The 20,346-nt window shown below is 44.6% G+C and overlaps 1 protein-coding gene across 1 annotated transcript in view; it reads left to right on the top strand.

Annotated features, from left to right (window-relative positions):
- Nucleotides 1–20,346, top strand: part of GALNT2 (polypeptide N-acetylgalactosaminyltransferase 2) — a 463,548-nt gene that overhangs the window by 27,977 nt on the left and 415,225 nt on the right. The window contains exon 2 of the mRNA XM_029594179.1: nucleotides 16,434–16,527. Within this exon, the coding sequence (XP_029450039.1) occupies nucleotides 16,434–16,527 (94 nt within the window). The remainder of the gene's footprint in view (nucleotides 1–16,433; nucleotides 16,528–20,346) is intronic.

The raw sequence follows: 20,346 nt of genomic DNA, 5'->3' as shown, positions 1-20,346 counted from the left end.
CCGCCGCGGTTCCTACTTAAGAATCAATGGTGCATGTATGCGCCTAGGGAGGGGGGTGCAGTGTGAGTACCGGCGTCTCGCCGCGGGCCATGAGGAGAGGCCCGACGAGAAGTGGAAGCAGGACCGGGAACACCAGGGACTGTGGCGGAGCCTGAGGCCTGAGCTGACGGCCTACCGCCGCCAGCGAGGAGGAACCAGAGGCTGAAGTCACTGTAGAAAGGTGAAGGGGCTGTGCCGTGGGTCTGCTGCAGACGGCACGCGTAACATCTAATGTGTAATGTTTGAGAATACTTAACACTTAATTATAGAAAATCTGTAGGTGAGTTTTTGGATGATTTATTGTGAGGGTCATGTATTAGAAACAAGATGGCATGATTGTAGTTTGTGTATTATTTCTTGTAAATAAATCAGCCCTACATAGTATTCAAAGTGACTAATGACTTGGTTCCTTCCTTGGGTCCAAATCAATTTTATAAAACCAAAATGTTTTAAAGAAGAATTTATTTTAACTACAAACAAAATTAAAACCCCTATTGTTAATACATCTTTTTGTATATTTTATTTGTTGTAGAACTTGCTTTTTCCTTCAATAAGCAGGGCTGAATTAAACGTGATCTCTAGGTGATGTCATCAGGTGGCACTGAACAGACATGTCTCTCCAAGCTAGTAGAACTTTGAGCTCTACGGAGCATGTGCAGGAGTTTTCATATGGACTTTGCCTCAGTCTTCTCAGTCTGTTTTTACCTGTGCCTTGCATAGATGTTTTTCTTCTGTCTCTTTTCAGTCTCCTTATTCAAAACTTCTTTCAATCCTTGCTAACCCAAGCGACCCAAAACAGCACTTGTCAGTGTTAATCTTAAAAAAAAAAGGTAAAAAATGTTTTTCCTTAGAAAAATTGGAAATGTCATCAAAGTAATCTACCACTGGCTTCAAGACTTGTTCATGTGGCCAGATAATGTCCAAAACAGACTGAAATAAGCTATGCTATTGATGCTTAGGGCCTGAACATGACCAACTTAATTGTTAATCATGGATATCTTACAGTTCCCAAAGGTTTAGACCAGCAACAATAGCTAGTTTAAGAATCAGCAGTAAGAGCAGGTCTGTTTTTTTTTTCGTTTGTTTTTTCCCATTTTCTCTTTATTAAAGTTTCAAAATTAAACATAAGCATTAATTACATGCCATAAATTCCAGATAGAATTGTAATCCTCATCATACAAAAACATATAAAGAAATATTCATTAACTATTAGGAGAATCATTTAGTATTATCAAACTAAACATGTATTATTATGCAGTATTTCTCACTGTTCTACCTGACTTTACTATGCAATCAGGGGAGAACAAAAATGAAATTTATAGGAGCAGATTTACTAAGTCCTATACAAACATTTAGGGAAAAAAGAGAAGTAATTTGATTACCTAATTTATACCGGTACTCCTAGACGGCTCTGGTCTGGATACACTTTTAGAATTTAGAAAAATTTCCAATTGATCTGACTCCATGAAAATATGCCTATTATTTTCTAAATTAAGTACGCATTTACAGGGAAATTTTATCTTTATTTTCGCACCAATTTGGTGCACTCTAGGACAAAGAGTGAGAAATTTCTTTCTTCGCAGTTAGGTTATTTTTGTAATGTCTGGAAAGATCCATATTTTCCCACCAAGATAAAGCTTCTTTCTGTTTCGGAAGAAACTCTTTAATACCATGTCTCTTTCCTCGGGTATTGCAAATTTCACAAGCAGTACCCCTCTCTTCTCAATTTGTTCTTCTTGTGTCATTTCAAGAAATCCTGTCAAATCTTCAAATGGTGATGGTGACTCCAGACGTCAACCTCGAACTTCACTATCCCCTGTCTCTCCACCTTTTTGCTCCGACCCAGATGAAAAATAGGCTTTCAGGATTTTAGGCAGTTCAGCACTTGCAATAGATAGTATTTCTTGAAAAAACTTTTTTTTAAGTTGTTCTTTGGGAGATACTGATTTGCATTTTGGGAAATTAATTATTCTTAGATTATTATATCTAAGATTATTTTCCAGAGATTCCATTCTTTTCTCTAGCCTAGAGTCTCCTTGAATTAGGCCCGTTTGTATTTGTTTAATCTGGTTAATTTGAACCTCCATCTCTTGTATTTTAGTTGAATTTGCTAGTATGTATTTATTTATTTAAAAAGTCTTCTATACCGATGTTAGTCGAAACATCACCTCGGTTTACATGGAACAAAAGCAATGGAAATTACAAGTAACAGGGGAAGGGTAAGGGGTACAAAAAATCAATAGGAGAGCAGAGAAGCATAGGAACAAACAACAAGTGAACTATAATGTCATAAGAACAAGGTCATAGTCAGATTCAGGTCATGATCCATCACAATGGAATTTACCGTATTAAATTGATCTTGAAAGCCTTTTATCATTACCATTCGAGAAATAGTAGCATTTTCAAGAGTAGATATTCCATTCCACAAAAAGTCTAACTTAACATTTTCAGGCTTATTTAGAAGCTTTGTCTCTATAGAATTTACCATTGCAACTCGCACTGGTTCTTCCGATCCAGCCTTTTCCGTCTGGCTCCTTCCCAAGGTGGTGGTCAGTGGCAGAGAACTGCCTCCCCCGCTCAACACGCCGATGTTCAGCTCCCTCAGGGCGGTTAAGGACCTTTCGCCCTGAGTCTGCCCTGTCGCTCCTGCTGAGAAGCCTGCCTCGACCGTTTCCTCCATATGCTGCATCACCGGCAGCAAGAGTTCCACTGGCTGCAGTGCACCTGCACGGGCAGGATGGGAAGGGGTAACTGGCACTCCAGGGCTCAAAGATAACTCGTTGAGAGACACAGGGGTCTGCTCCTCCTCCGATGTCCTAGCAGACTCTCCTGGAGAATCACCCACTGCGCTGAAGAATTCCCGGATTCTCGTTTGAACTGGGGTAGGTTTAAGGGGGGCCGAAGTTCCCTCCCTTACCTTCCCCTTTCTTTTTGTATGTGGCATAGCTGTTTGTAGGCAATAAAAAAGCATCAAACTATTCCAAACCAGGAGTTCAAACAAACACATCCTCTCTTGCTGATGCCATTTTGTTCTCCCCGAGCAGGTCTGGTTTTAGAAGCCACCATTCTTCTCTTTTGTCAAACAGTAGCTGCAGAAGATCTTCCAGGGCTGCTAATTCTCTCTGAGATGACCCTGATTGGAAGGTCTGTGTTAGTGTGAGGTGTCAGAGGATATAAAGATTATCTAGATGTTCAGGACAGGAATCAAATAGGCCACATGTATGTGTGAAAGTATGATCAGAGGTTAGTATAAAATGTGATGGTAAAAGTATGTTCTTACCAGGTCAGCATGCAGATAAGACACAGCACTGATTAAAGAAATTACAGGCTTGTGGACTGTTGGTAGCCCCCCCCCCCCCTGCTTTCTTCCTGCTCTTCCTCCTTCCTGCCCCTGCCCTCCCTTCCTGTAACTTGAAGTCTGCAAGCTTCAAGGTCACAAGGTTCAGAACTCACAGACCAGCTACAAGGTTGTTTCCTGCATAACTAAGAACATAAGAACATAAATTGCCATACTGGGTCAGACCAAGGATCCATCAAGCCCAGCATCCTGTTTCCAGCAGTGGCCAATCCAGGCTACAAGTACCTGGCAAGTACTGAAATACTAAGTAGATCCCATTCTACTGATGCCAGTAATAGCAGTGGCTATTCCCTAAGTCAACTTGATTAATAGCAGTTAATGGACTTTTCCTCCAAGAACATATCCAAACCTTTTTTAAACCCAGCTACATTAACTGCACTAATCACATCCTCTGGTAACAAATTCCAGAGCGTAATTGTGCATTGAGTGAAAAATAATTTTCTCCCATTAGTTTTAAATATGCTACTTGCTAACTTCTTGGAATGCCCCTTAGTCCTTCTATTATCCAAAAGAGTAAATAACTGATTCACATTTACCCATTTTTAGACCTCTATCATATCCCCTCTCAGCCGTCTCTTCTCCAAGCTGAACAGCCCTGACCTCTTTAGCCTTTCCTCATAGGGGAGCTGTTCCATCTCCTTTATCATTTTGGTTGCCCTTCTCTGTACCTTCTCCAGTGCAACTTTATATCTTTTCTGAGATGTGGCGACCATAATTGTAGTCAACATTCAAGGTGTGGATGCGCCATGGAGCGATATAGAGGCATTATGACATTTTCTGTTTTATTCACCATTTCTTTCTTAATTCCTAACATTGTATGCTTTTTTGACTGCTGCAGCAAACTGAGCTGACAATTTCAATGTATTTATCCACTATGATGCCTAGATCTCTTTCCTGGGTGGTAGCTCCTAATATGGAACCTAACATCGTGTAACTACAGCATGGGTTATTTTTCCCTATATGCATTACCATACACTTGTCCACATTTATATTTCATCTGCCATTTGGATGCCCAATTTTCCAGTCTCGCAAGGTTCTCCTGCTATTTATCATAATCCGCTTGTGATTTAACTACTCTGAATAATTTTGTATCATCTGCAAATTTGATTACCTCACTCATCATATTCCTTTCCACATCATTTATAAATATATTGAAAAGCACCGGTCCAAATACAGATCCCTGAGGCACTCCACTGTTTACCCTTTTCCACTGTGAAAATTGACCATTTTTTTCCCATCTTTATTTAACATTTTCATGAATACATCAACCATCGCATAAGTTCAAATTGAAAAACATATATATTAAGCGTCATTCTGGAGTCCTGGATATATCAACCAACCTCCTTTTTTTTTTTTTTTTTTTTTTTTTTTTTGCATCTAAACATATAGTCTCTGCAGTTGCTGATGAACATCTCTGTGAAACAGGCAATCCCACTACCCCCCTCCCCAATCAAAGTTAAGTCAATTGAGGCAAAAGTCCCACAGTAGATATTATGTGAGAAAGGAATAAGCTAGTAATTTAGTATCTAAATATCTCGCCAGGCCAGTTCTCTCCATCAGTCTTAGAGTGCCACAAGCACTCTCCCGTCCCTGATCCTTCAGTGAAATTTGTGGCAGCAGGCAATCTAAATGACCAATCCTCCACGGCTCCGCAATTCCAAACTTCCGTGGACTTGTTGTGGACACCCTGGAAAGGGTGGAGAGAATGAGAAGTGATTTAAGAAAGCTCGAGGAGTGGTCCGAAACATGGCAACTAAGATTCAATGCAAAGAAGTGCAGCGTCATACATCCAGGATGTGACAACCCAAAGGAACCTGTGTTGAGGGAAGTGAATGGCTGATGAGTACGGAGGAAGAGAGCGACCTCTGGGTTATAGTGTCTTTCAATCTAAAGATGGGAAAACAGTGTGATAAGGCGATAGCGAAAGCCAGATGATTGTTGGGCTGCATAGAAAGAGGAATATCTAGTAGAAAAAAAATAATTCCCGTATACAGGTCCTTAGTGAGGCCCAACTTGGAGTACTGTGTTCAGTTCTGGAGTCCGTATTTCAAGGGAGACAGAGATAGGATGGCGGCAGTTCAAAGAAAGGCGACCAGACTGGTGGAAGGCCTCCATCATTATGACCTAAGAGGATAGACTTAAGGCTCTAAATATGTATACCCTGGAAGAGAGGAGGCACAGAGGGGACATGATACAGACCTTCAGATACATGAAAGGTATAAACGATCCACAGCTAAAAACAAATCTCTTCCACTTGAAGGATATAACGAGAACAAGGGGTAACGTTATGAAACTCCAGGGAGGAAAACTCAAATTGAATGTCAGGAAATATTTCTTCATGGCAAGGGTAGTGGATCCTTGGAACGCCCTTCCGGAGCAGATGGTGAGAAAAAAAAGACAGTAAAAGATTTCAAAAAGGCCTGGGATAGACTCTGTGGATCCCTAAGGAGCTAGATCCAGAGTCATGGGGATTAATAGTAACAATAGTGAGGAAGAAATCGGTAAAGGACTTTGGGATGGACTCTATGGATTCCTAAGGAGCTAAAACTAAGAGACATGGGGGAGTAGCAGTAAAAAATTAATGACACTCGGTGAGAAAATGAAACCCTATTGGTAAAGTAAGGGCCCAGACTAAAGGTCTGTGAATCCAATTCAAATAAGATTGCGGGGCAGATTGGATGGAGCATCTGGTCTTTTTCTGCGGTCAACTTCTATGTTTCTAAGGTCCACTTTACACTAAGCTTTTTCACGATAGGGTGGTTTCATATGCGCCTAAGTTCTTGCCTAAGGTGGTGTCTGATTGTCATCTTAATCAGTTAATTGTCCTTATGATGTTTTTTCCTAGGCCTCATTCCCACCAAGGTGAACAAGCCCTGCTCAGTTTGTACTGCAAGAGAACCTTGGCCTTCCATCTGTAGCGGACAGAAGCCCATAGAAAGTCCAATCAGCTTTTTTGTTTTTTGATCAGAACAAGCTGGGGATCACTGTTGCCAGACAGATGCTGCATTTGGCTAGCAGATTGCATCTCCTTCTGTTATGCTCGGGCGGATTTGAATCTCATGGCTATGTTAAGGCTCACTCTGTCTGAGCCATGGCAGCGTTGGTGGCTCACTTGCAATCAGACCCCATGGAGGAGATTTGCAAGGCTCTGATGTGGTGTTTTCTCCACTCATTCACCTCGCACTACTGCTGGAAAAGGATAGCCACCATGACAGCAGGTATAGCTGGTTGTTCTCTGAAACCTGTTTGAGGCATAGAATCCAAGCTCTTTTCCCATCTGGGGCCTGTTATTTTGTTCCAGGTTTCCCCATTTAGGGTATATACATATACAAAAAAAAAAAAGTCCTGTTGCCAACAAAACTATTTTGTTTGTGCCCATTGGTGCTGGTTTTGTTGTCCACTTTTTTCGTTGGGAGCCTTAGCTAGGGATTCAGCTTCTTGTGAGGACTGCCATCCTGCTTATGCTCTGAGAAAGCAGAGTTGCTTACCTTTAGCAGTTTTCTCCGAGGACAGCAGGATGTTCTTTCTCTGCTTATCTCCCCATGGAGTTGGGTCTCCATTTCATGGATTTTCTTAGCTAAATTATTAGACCATGAGGGTGCATGGCATAGTGCATGCTATGGGTATACTCTGTGAAGCTCAGTCAAAGTTCTAGAAACCTTGACATGTTTTCAATGCTGGGTTCCATGGGTGAGGACTGGCATCCTGGTCTCCTCTGAGAACATCTATTATAGGTAAGCAACTCTGCTTTTCCCGTTGATAGCAGGGCTGAATTAGCCATGCTGTCATGGGATCTGTCCATCAGGTCCGGGAGGCGGAGCTTGATAAAGCAGAGGTTAAGACTTTTGTCCCTCTGCGGCTGCGAGTGGGTTCCCGCGCAGGAAGTACAGATTCTCCTCAGTCTGTTCTTTCCGCGCGCGGGAACGCACACGGAGCTACTCTTCTCCGCAAAAAAAAAAAAAAAAGTCTAAATCTGGATTTAAACGATGCTGCTGTGGCAGGGTAATGTCGATGACAGACGGTCACGACCGTTGTTACCGCTGGCTCGGCGTTCAACACAACGTTAAAAACTGCGAATTCTGTGCTCGGATGTCCCCTAGAGCGCAACGGCAGCGGGCCTATCTACTTCAAGAACTGGTCAGTACTTCGGCCCCCTCCGAAGCGCACTCTTTCCCGGGACCGGCGAAGAAAGGCCCGCACCCTCAAAAGCGACCTACTTCCTGCGGCGACTTCCGTAAAAAAGGGCAGGGCTCTGAGTCTTTCGATCGGGACCGGTCGTCTTTGCGAGCGCCGCAGCCTCCAAAACATACTGAGGCAGCCGTTCCTCCTTCAAAACGGCTCCATGTTGACTCCAGGCACGGCGCAGAGAGACTCTCTCGCCCAAGCAAGAGGTCGGCGCACATACATCCGTGCCGTCCTACGGCGCATGACCTCGCGGCGCCGCCCTCCACGGCGCGGGACAAGACTAAACATGTTTCGACCCACACGGCGCCAGGCCGAACATCGGCGCAGATGGCGCCGCAACCTTCAACCGAACATACGGCGCCGCTGGTTGAACTGCCGCATACGGTGCCGCAATTCGCTACGGCGCACACATCAGCGCAGTCGGCGCCGTGCACATCGGCGCACTCGACGCCACAGAAGACTGGTTCGGCGCCGGGATCGGCGCCGGTATCTGTGGAAAACGATCCGGAGGCAATCGGCACTCGTCCGACGCCACGATCTAAACATCATCTACCTGTGGTGTCCGCTTCGATAAATAAACACTCCAGTTCAAAGGAACGTCTTCAGGATCCTTCCTCATCGGTGATTCACCAGTCGGAGGACATGCCCCTTAAAATAAGGGTTTCAGAACATTCTCAACGCAGGCGTGAATGGTACTCTCTATCGGGGAAGTCTACCCTGGAGGACACAGGACAAGGTATTCAATCTATGCTCTTAAAACGAAAACACCAGTCCTCTCAGTCGGCCACGACTTCTACAAGTTCGCATCCTCCCTCAAAAGCTTCCTCCAAGAAGCGGAAACGACACCATAGCCGTGCCCGCCATAGCCACCATACACACCAACACAGCCATCGCCACCGTTCTAATAGTGGCTCGGCAAAAACAGATGGTGGCTCACAGGCTCATTCATCACCAGCTTCTTCATCCAGGTCGAGACGTTTCACACAGTCACCTATCTCTCTCTCTGCCTCTCATAATTCTCAGTCTCCAAGTAGATCTCCTACACCGGTGGAGCTTCCTCGCTCTCCTCAGTTACAGCCTAAGCCTCATCCTAGCCATAAACCGACGATGCCGGTTCATGCGAAGGAGGCTTTCCTCCAACTCTCACAATCCCTAACAGGATTTTACAAAACCTTGGAATCAGCATTTGCGATGACTGCTCAAGGGGAGTCACCGGTTTCCGAACCAAAAACTCCACCGATGACTCCTAAACCGCGGGATGCACCTCTTTCCCCTTCTTCCATCCACGCGATTTCGCCTGCAGCCAGTCCGCATGACTAGAGAGACTTTCGGTCTCCGTCTCTCTCACCTTCGTCTTCCACAGGTTTTCCTTCTGACCCTCAGGAGCAGCCTCAAGAGCCTTACTCACCACCGGAGGACCTGTCCTACCCTCGATTTCTTGAGAAAATTGGCAAAATCTTACAGTTACCATTACAAAAGGAAACCGACCCCCGAGCGGAGACCTTAGGCCTCCTTAAAATTTTTGATACACCGGGGGAACCTCTGGCGATACCACCGCACGACTTACTTCATCAAGTGTTATTGAAGTCTTGGGAAACACCCCAATCTATTTCCGCTGTTTCTCGGAAATCCGATCTGAAATTTAGAATGAAAAAAGATCCGCCCTATTCACTCCCGCAACTACCACACGAATCTATTGTAGTTGAGTCTGCAATGCAGCGATTCAAAAAGGCGAGGACTCATTCCTCTTACCCACCTAATCGGGACAATAGATATTTGGATGAAGTAGGCCGAAAAACCTTTCAAAATGCAATGCTGACCACTAGGATCATGAACCATCAGTTTTACATGGTACAATACTTGTACGAATGTATACAGGCAACTAAAGGACTGTTAACAACTTCAGCGACAACTGCACCGCAAACTCTTCATGACATGGAAGAATGTACTAGACATTTACTCAGGTCTATTTATGAAGGACTGGAAACTTCATCCAGAGCATCTGCCGTCTCCATTGCGGCTCGCCGCACAGCATGGCTACGCTCGAGTTCTATCCGGGAAGACGTGCACCATAAGTTGACCAACCTCCCGTGTATTGGGGATAACCTCTTTGGCGCCAAACTCCAAGAGACTGTGGGCAAACTTAAGGATGAAGCCATAGCGGTACAATCGCTACAATCTACTACAACTGCCCAATATCCAAGGCGCACATATACGTCTGGTAGACGTTCCAGCTTCGGGCGCAGGCCATACCGTTCATACCAGTCCTACAGACCATCTTCTTACGCCACATATCAATGACCTCAACAGCAATCTCACCAACCGCAGCTGCCGCACCGGGGGAAGCCCCGTGCTCAGCGTCCTCAACAACAACTTTCCGCTACAGCAGCCAAACCTACGCAGTCTTTTTGATTCTACAGCCACCACTTCACTCTCTTGCTCCGCCGGGGAGAATTCAGGCATGCCTCCCAGTATGGGAACGGATTACATCCGATCAGTGGGTCTTGCAGATAGTTCGCCATGGCTATTAACTACAGTTTCTACACAAACCGAACCTACCTCACCTCCCTCCCACACAATTCCAAAGGTCACAAGATCAACTTCAATTGGAAATCTCCACTCTGCTCCAAAATCGAGCCATCAAGAAGCTCTCAGTTTCACAGAACAAAGGATTTTACTCCCCATATTTCCTTGTACCAAAGAAATCGGGAGGACAACGCCCCATCCTAGATCTCCGAGAGCTCAACAAAATTCCTAGTCAAGGAGAAATTCAAAATGGTATCCTTGAAAACCATTCTTCCTCTGCTGCAACCCAACGACTGGATGTGCTCCATCGACCTAAAGGATGCCTACACTCATATTCCTATTCACCTCGCCTCGTGGAGATACCTGTGCTTCAGTTACCAGAATCAACACTATCAGTACAAGGTACTCCCCTTTGGACTATCGGCGGCCCCCAGAGTTTTCACCAAATGCATGGTGGTAGTGGTGGCTTACCTCAGGAAGCAAGGTATGACAATTTTTCCCTACCTCGACGACTGGCTAGTTGTCGCCCAATCAAAGAACATGTTACTCAACCATCTTCAAAGCATTATTCGTTGTCTACAGGAGTTGGGGCTGGTGATAAATTTTCCAAAGTCACATCTACAACCGACTCAGCAATTAACGTTCATCGGAGCACAGCTGGATACTACACGATGCAGAGCTTACCTCCCAGTAGAGAGACAGCTCCTTTTACAGCCTCTTCTTCTCAATCTCTGGAACAACCAATCACCGACAGCGAGACAACTGTTAGTAGTCTTGGGGCATATGGCGGCTGCCAACTTTACAGTTCCCAATACCAGACTACATATGTGGCGTCTGCAGTGGGGCTTGAAACGTCAATGGAGACAACACACTCAGCCGTTAACTCACACGATCACACTTACTGCGGACATGAAAAAAGACGTCTCGTGGTGGATGAACCACAACGTTCTGTCCAAAGGAGCGTTATTCCGTATTCCAAGCCACGATGTAGTCCTCACCACAGATGCATCCCGAACGGGTTGGGGCGCTCATCTGGAGGTTTACGAGACACAAGGTCTATGGACCTCATCCGAACAGAACCTACAAATCAACTTACTGGAACTCAGAGCGATCCGCAAAGCACTTCTTGCGTTTCAAATCTACCTGAGGGGCCACAGAGTAATGATCTATACGGACAATCAGGTAGCCATGTTCTACATCAACAAACAAGGGGGATCGGGGTCATGGCCCCTCTGCAAGGAAACTCTGCTGATTTATCAACATGCGCATCGACATTGCATCCATCTCCAGGCGACCTACCTTCCAGGCGTAGCGAACACGAGAGCGGACAGGCTAAGCCGAATCTTCCATCCTCACGAATGGGCACTTCATTCGGACATCGCCCAACATGTATTCGAACAGTGGGGAACCCCAACAATCGATCTCTTCGCAACGGAGTTCAACGCGCAAGTTCCTCGCTTCTGCTCCATACGACCCAGCCTTCGCAGAGTAGCTCAGGATGCTTTCCTGATATCTTGGTCTCAGGACCTCCTTTACGCTTTCCCTCCAATTCCTCTCATTTCAAAAACCATTCAGAAATGCATAGAAGACAAAGCCTGCCTAATCCTAATAGCTCCAGCTTGGCCTCGCCAACCATGGTACAGTTTTCTACTCAGATTGTCACAGGAGCCTCCTATACAACTTCCACAACGTCCCGACCTACTAGCTCAGGACCAAGGGACTTTATAACACCCAATGCATGCCTCTCTTCATTTGACAGCATGGCTATTGAACGGAGCCTTTTGACCGAGCAACACATATCTCGACGGGCGCAACTGATTCTTTTAGAATCCAGGAAGTTGTCAACAAGACGCAACTACAAATATAAGTGGCAGCGTTATTCCTTCTGGTGTATAACCAATGGCATACAACCAATGGATTGTCCTCCAGAAAGACTAATTGATTACCTCTGCACCCTATTCGACACAGGTTTAGCCACATCCTCCATTCGGGTGCATCTCAGTGCAATTGCAGCTTACCATAGACTGTGTAACAATGCTGCTATCTCAACCCATCCACTCCTTTCGCATTTCATCAAAGGACTGTCTCATTTACGTCCTGCCGTTTCCAAACCCCCAGTGCCTTGGGACATTAACACAGTTTTGGAGCAACTCATGCTTCCTCCGTTTGAACCCTTAGAGTCTGCTCATCCCAAAAACCTCACGTGGAAAGTAGTTTTCCTTATCGCAGTAACTTCGGCACGAAGGGTTAGTGAACTACAAGCATTAGTGCATTATTTTCCATATTTACAATTTTATCCTCAGAAGGTGGTTCTCAGAACACACCCATCTTTCTTACCAAAGGTAGTCTCGTCTTTTCATCTCAATCAAAATATTGAACTGCCAACATTTTTTCCAAAACCTCACAAGACTGATAGAGAAAGACTTCTTCATACGCTCGACTGTAAGCGAACGCTTAAATGTTATACCTCCAGGACACAGGCTGTGTCCAGACCTTCCCAATTGTTTCTTTCCTTTGATCCAAAGGCACCGGGTCTCCCGGTTTCAAAACAAACCATTTCCAGTTGGATTGTTCAATGTATTCAATATTGTTATAAAACACAGAACATACCTCTCTCTTCCACACCCACTGCTCATCAAGTACGAGCCTTGTCAACCTCATGGGCACATCTTCGCAATGTGCAGCCTATGGACATTTGTAAAGCAGCTACCTGGTCTTCTCTCCACACTTTCACCTCGCACTACTGCCTCGACCAACAAGCCTCCAAGGACGCTAAAATAGGGCAGGCAGTTCTACATTCTCTATCTTCTGATCTACAGTGACTGCCACTCCATTGGGATCACGCACCGCTTCCGCTGATTTATTTGCCGTGATCAGGAGCTTGGGACTCCCAGACAGCATGGCTAATTCAGCCCTGCTATCGACGGGAAAAGCAAGTTTGCTTACCGTAAACGGTGTTTCCGTAGATAGCAGGATGAATTAGCCATGCTGACCCACCCTCCTCCCTGGCAGTCACATGGTCTTCGACTACTACAGCTTAATCACAGACTGAGGAGAATCTGTACTTCCTGCGCGGGAACCCACGCGCAGCCGCAGAGGGACAAAAGTCTTAACCTCTGCTTTATCAAGCTCCGCCTCCCGGACCTGATGGACAGATCCCATGACAGCATGGCTAATTCATCCTGCTATCTACGGAAACACCGTTTACGGTAAGCAAACTTGCTTTATTAAGCTGAAGTCACATCAGTAAAGTTTGTGGTACTTTAGATGACAGCCCAGTTCTCCTATGGGAACTATCTATACCGAAATAAAATATGAAGATTGGATTCTGGGAAGAAAATAGTTTGAATTATGAAATGTGGTCATAATAAAAGGTTCACACTTTATTTCAGAAAGCATAATAAATGTAACAGATTGTTAGGACAAATAAGAGACCCAGGGATAACACCAAAAGTGACACCAATAAAGTTTTTTTGCTTTTTATCTAGCCTTGGGCTAGAATTTGGGGATTTTTGGCCCATTGAACAGAGGGATTTGTTTGCTCATACTTGATTACTTTGTAACAAACTAAGATAAAGTTTTTCTAAAACTTGGTTGAGCTCTCGTTTTATTAAGGCCTTGCAGGTAATTGTAAAAAAAAAAAAAAAAAAAAAATATTTATATATATATATATATATATATATATATATATATATATATATATATATATATATAAATATTCAGCTACTTTTATTCAGAGTGAAATCAGGGCAGGATATTTTTAGAATTGGGCTTAGGCTAAATCATGAAGGGCTACATGTGACACTTCAAATCACTGAGAGGGCTGGAGTGGGGGGAAGTTCCCCTCACCCTTGGAGATTTGTTTGGAGAAAATGGAGGGTGGCTTGGAATCTGGTCCTTTCACAAGCGGATGCAATTAATTATCTGTGCACTTATAAGTAAATATTGAATTGGTAGCTGGCTAAGTCACTTAGCTGCATAACACTTACCTGGCTAAGTTGTAAGGATATTCAGCAGCATAGCTATCTCCTATTTGAATTTTGGGCCCTGTATATGAGCATACAGTTTTAACGCACAGATGAAAAAAATGTTTAACTCCTGATGCCTTAAGCTAATGCAAACGCATCGAGTTAAACAAAAAAAAAAAATTGCCTTGACTGGAAAATATGCATTCAGCACAGGCCGAACATACATTTTAATTTGGTGTGGGTGGGCATTCCTTGAAATCTGAAAGAAAAAGTACTTAGCCAGCTAAACCATGACCAGATAGCCAAATCTGTACTTATCCAGCTAGCTGGTCGCAGTTAGGATTTGAAACTTCTATTTTGCAAGATATGAAAAAAAAGTTTTTCACTTGCCCCTCTAGATTTAAGTGCCAGCATAGCAATGCAGGAAGCTTTTCTCCATCTCTGCCCAGGAGTAAAGTTTCCAGCATTTACAAAACCAGAATTAAGGCCAGTGCATCTCTCTGCATCAGGAAGTACTGCTTAATACCCTTATTTGCATGGGATTTCCATATGAGGATGCTAAGCAGTACTCATATTTTGGAATGCACATTTGGGGAGTGTAAAACTCCTTACTGCATCAGAAGGTTTACTCTGACAAAGGAGGTAATTGTAAAAGGATTTACATGTGTAAATGTAGCATACTTATCATAGCAAATGTCAAAAGCCATTTACATGCTCAAAGTGCACTTACACGGGTAAATCCTAGTTCAATGGTATAGCTGCAATTTTCAAAAGCAGAGTTGCATGGGTGAAGTGCATTTACATGTATAAAACCCAATTTTAGGCGTGTGTGTGTAAATGCTTTTTAAAATCAGGCCCTAAAAGTGCAATTTTAAAAGGAGTGACACGTGTAAATGTAACATATCATTGTAACAATTGAAAAAGCCATTTACTTGCATAAAGTGCACTTAGACATGAATATCCTATGAACAATAAAATGGCATATATTGTAGCAATTTTTAAAAGCCCACTTACAAAGGTAACGTGCATTTACATATATAAAACCCAGTGTAGGTAGCGCAGAGTAATTAGAAGTTGTATTATAGGGCGCAAGGTTTCATGCTGTTGCAGTTTTTTTCTCCTTTTTCTCCTTCTTTCTTTCTCATATTATTTGTGGACTACTAAGACATTCTTTAATTAGTTTCTTCATAAGTATTATATTCTTTTTTTGGAATGCTTATTTTGTCATGTTTCTTTGCAAAGTTTATTCTTTGTAAATGATTTAAAATTTCATAAATATAAAGTTAAAAATAAACCAAACAAAAAATCCTCAAAACAATTTTAAGCTTGTGCTTCTTAAAATCAGGCTCAAATGAGGGTAAAACTGTGCGCTCAGCCGAACACACCTTTCTGCATTGGCCTGTCAGTGATTTAAAATGCTATGGAAGGGAGGAGGCAGAGTTTCCACAGATAAGGTGTCAGTAAAAATATTTCTAGGAAGTTGGCTACACTGCTACACGTATCTGCTTCCCTCTTTCTCAGGATCTGGAGCTGCCCACTAGGATGAGTGAATAGAATGGTACACGCTCTCACTCACATCTCACAATACACTCTTGTGCTCTCTCTTTCTCTCCCCAGTTTCCCCTCCTTTTTATCCACACTGCCTTCGCCTTCTCGTGCCCATCCCCTTATTCACACCATTCCCTTCTTATCAACCCCATCTCATTCGCCTCCCCTCCCCATCTTTCTCCTCTCCACTCTTGCCTCTTCCTTCTCATCTCCTACAATCCTTTCACTTTACAAAAACCCCTCTCATTAACTTCCATCCCCCTTCATTTCTCCTTACCTTATGCTGATGGGGTCTGGCCTCCCATCAGTGGAGCTGTTTATTAGTGCAGGTCCTGTCGGTCTTTTACTGGTGGGGCCTGGCCTTCCTGCCAGTGGCTCACAGCTATGGGCAGGCTGGGTGGTCAGACCGTTTTCTTACGCTGACAGTACCTGGCTTCCCTGCCAGTGCCTCACATCTTTGATACAAGTTGGTTAGGCAAGTCGTCTTCTACTAGTGGGGCATGGAAAACCCTGCCAGCCTTTCTGCCTCCACTGGCCTATAAAAAAAAAAAACCAAACAAAAACTTTCTTCAGTGGGTTGGATGTGGATTATTGTCAGACAAGCTTGGGGTCCAAAAAGCAAGTATGGTGGGCTGTGTTTGACCCTGGGCTAAGTAGTCCTTCTCTGCCAACAATGTCAATGGGGTCCTCCTTTAGCTGTATGAATGCCAATTTAGAACAACAGAGACCTTACCTCTTATATGGCAGCTGTCTCTTGTTGCATTGTGTTAGGCTTGCCATTCTAACTGGTTGCTTTGGTTTTGTTTTAGGAGGACAGGAATGAAATTGACACTGGGAAAAAGAAAGAGCTATACAGCAGCAATGCAGAAGAAAAAGTACAAAGCATAGAGTCCCTGCCGCCAGGTATGGTGCAGACCACAGCTGACAAATAAGCGTATGACAGGATAGGCATTTCCTGAGTACTGAGTGGAGCTTTCCAGTTTTAAATTGTGCACAGTTCTATAGATTTTTTTTTAAATTTTTATTACTGATTGTTTAGCAAGAATATAATCTTTTATTTGTTGACCTGCAAGAGGAACAAGCCACTTATGGGTCACATGACTCCTGTCTTATGCAGGTATAGAGGACTCTTTCAGAACTTTGTGAAAAAAGCTTATGAGCACATGAGGCACTGGGCTTACTACTCAGTTTTTTTTTTCTTTCCATTGTTGTTGGAAGACATTCTACTGCATAGTTGCTGCCACCATTTTAGGTCCTGCTGAGGTTCATTTATATTTATTTTTCTTTGCTGTGCCACAGATCTTTTTTTCTAAAGAAATTTTTTTTGTTTTCTCCCTTGCAGTTTTCCCGGTTAAGTTTTTGACAGTGTTGGTGTTCTTGTTGTCATCACCTTAGCCTGATGTGTTGATTCTAGCTTCTGCTTTTTGAATTGTTTGGGCTTGTGGCCTGATCATTTTTACTCTCTGTTCTCCTTTCCTTGAAACTCTTCATCTTTCAACTTAATGTTGATTATGAGAACATAAGAATTGCCATGCCAGGTCAGCCCAAGGTCCATAGAGCCCAGCATCCTGTCTGACAGTAGTCAATCCAGGTCATAAGTACCTGGCAGATCCCATAAAGTAGATCTAATTCTTGTTACATTCGGAGACAACAGCTTTCTTTAGTCTACCTGGTTAATAATGTGATATGGACCTTTTCTCCAGGAACTTGTCCAAACCTTTTTTTTTTTTTGTAAATCCTGGTATGCTAGTTGCCTTGATCACATTCTCTGGCAACAGATTCCACAGCGCTTCACTGTTGTCATCTTCACCAACTCTTCCGGAAGGGCATTCCAGCCATTCACTGCCCTCTCCATTAATTTCCTGAAAGGGTAAATAACTGTCTTTTATTTACCTGTTCAACCCCCATTCATGATTTCATAAACTTCTATCAGCACTTTCAGTGATTTGTTTTGAATCTGCTGGTTGTTAGTTTCATGGAGTGTCCCCTTGTTTTAGTATTATTCTGACACTCACCCTCTCTATTCTCCCTCCCTACCTCCCACCCACTGTGGGTATACTCCCCACTTCCTTCCCCCCCCCCCCGTCCCCTCCCCTTCCCCCCCCGTCCCCTTCCCTTCATTACTTCACCCTCCTAATTATCCTGACTGCTTTGTTTAACTATCTTGTTAAATCTAACTTGTACATATGTATATAATTCTCGTTTTATCATCTCCTGCCCTTGTTAACCCTCTCCCTGTTAATGTTTTTATTGTAAAGCTAGTTGCTAAGTTATGTTACATTGTGAACCGAGGTGATGTTTTGCAAACGTGCCTCGGTATATAAAAAAACCCTTAAATAAATAAATAAATAAATAAATAAATATTATTTGAAACATTGAAACAGAGAAATGATGGCAGAAAAGGACCAAATGATTCACTCAATCTGCCCAGCAAGCTTATGCCAGTATCTGCTGCACTGTGCAGGTCACTCCATGCTTTATCAGTTTTCCAGACCGTAAAAGTCAGGGCTCTCGGATGCTGTTTGAATCCAGTTCCCTTAAACATTGCCGGGAAGCAGAGAACAATGTTGGAGTTGCATCAAAAGTATCTGGCTTAGTGATTAAGGGTAGTAAGTGCTGCATCAGCAAGTTACCCCCATGTTTATTTGTTCTCCAAACCGCAAAAGTTGGGGCCCTCATTGGCTGCTGTCTGAATCCAATTCCAGTTTTTCCTCTGCCGTTGAAGCAGAGAGCAATGATGGAGTTGCATTAACAGCATCAAGGCTTATTTTTTAAGGGTAGCAACTGCCACATCAGCCAGTTATCCCCATGCACTCTTCTTTATTTTCAACCTCTAGCCTTTAGGGATCCACAGTGTTTATTCCCTGCCCTTTTGAATTCCTTCACTGTTTTCATCTTCACCAACTCTTCCGGAAGGGCATTCCAGCCATTCACTGCCCTCTCCATTAATTTCCTGAAAGGGTAAATAACTGTCTTTTATTTACCTGTTCGACCCCCCCCCCCCCCCCCCATTCATGATTTCATAAACTTCTATCAGCTCCCCTCTCAGCTGTCTATTTTCCAAGCTAAAGAGCCCTAGCCTGCATAGTCTCTCCTCATAGGAAAGATATTTTATCACCTTTATCATTTTTGTCGCCCTCCTCTGCATCTTTTCTAATTCTGCTACGTCTTTCTTGAGATGGAATGACCAGAACTCCACAAAATACTCAACTTGTGGTCTCACCATGGATTGATATAGAGGAACTATGATCCATTATATTCTTTATTTCCTAGCGTGTGGCAGATGGACTCAGGACCAATGGGTAAAGTGCGTTCCTGATAGCAGTTGGAGACTGAGTCAGATTTCCATCTGACGTCAGCACTACATATACCCCTGCAGGAAGCTCTGCTCTTCAGTATTTCTCCATCTCCTTAGCACTTTGGGACTCTCCAAACGCTGTGCAAGCGTGTGTAAACTCAAACCAAAGAAGAGAGAAAATTCCAAAATCTTACCTCCACAAGATGAGCCTCGCTCTCCTGTGGTGATACCTAAGGGTCCCTCCCCCAGTCGAGAATTCCTGAGGTGATTTCCGAGATTCCTCAGAGGTAAGCCTCGGTCCGGTAGCCGGTTCCCAGGGTGGACTTAGCCCCCAGGAGGGAGCGGCTGAGAGGCAGAGGGTGCAATACCAAGTGCGGTAGTGAAGGTATTTCTCTCTCCGTCCGCAGCCGGAGATCGCCTGGCACGAGACCGGGAAGCGCCGAGACAAGGTAAGGTATAAAACTTTCTTAAAGTCTCCGAGGCTCGGATAGCCTCACAGATTACCTGCTGGCGTCTGTCCCATCGGGTTGAGCAGCCCCATCCAGGCTAGACCCCGATTCGATACGAGGGTCCTCTCTCGTGGAGACCCTTCGGGGGGGAGGGGGGTTTGCCATCTTGCCTACGTGGTTGCCGGCGCCATCTCTCCCCCTTGATCGCCGTCTTGTCCGCACAACTGAGACGTGCGCACGTGGTGAGCTGGGCGCATAAACTACTTGTGCGCATAGCGGTGTGCACAGCAACGCGCACAAAGGTGCCGGACGCACAGCGGTACGCTCAACGTGCTGGGCGCACAAATCAAGCCAGCGCGTGCATCTCTCGCTAGGCGCACATAGCCTGCAAACACGTTATCCGCAGCTTGCACACACATCTTCAACTCACGTGGAGTGCATATCTAAGCCTCCCGGTGCGCGCATATAGGCGCACAAATGAGTTTAGAACGACTCCACGCACTCAAATCATGGCACCACCGGCCAAGAAAGCCAAGGGACAAGCTCTCTGCCCAGCCTGCCACCTGAGAGCGGCATAACAGGAAGTGGCTTTGGCCCTGTGCCTGCAGTGCGAAGAGGCCTTGGGGGAACCAGGACAAGGCCCCCCCCCCCCCCCGGCCAGTAGAGGAATCTGGCTTCACCAACGACAGCACCCCGGACCTCTCTATCCCCAGCTCGGTCTCAACTCAATTGGACACCTCGGGGAATGCTGCTGGCTTCAATATGGACCCAGGAACCTTTTCCTGGCTAGAATTCTTCAAAGGGCTGCAAACCTTTGTCCAGGCACAATCGTGCCATCGGCGCCACAGCCTCCACCAGAAGACCAAAACCTTCCAGGCCCCTCTCGGCCTCCCCGAGATGTGCCCCCTCCGGACAAAAGCCTCCTCTTAGGGGACACAGACACCTCAGAGGAAGAACCAGACTCCCTAGAGGAAG

Source organism: Rhinatrema bivittatum, chromosome 3, assembly GCF_901001135.1.
Source record: "Rhinatrema bivittatum chromosome 3, aRhiBiv1.1, whole genome shotgun sequence".
Classification (NCBI taxonomy): Eukaryota; Metazoa; Chordata; class Amphibia; order Gymnophiona; family Rhinatrematidae; genus Rhinatrema; species Rhinatrema bivittatum.
Note: the sequence above shows the minus strand (reverse complement) of the source record. Positions and strands in the feature narration are given on the sequence as shown.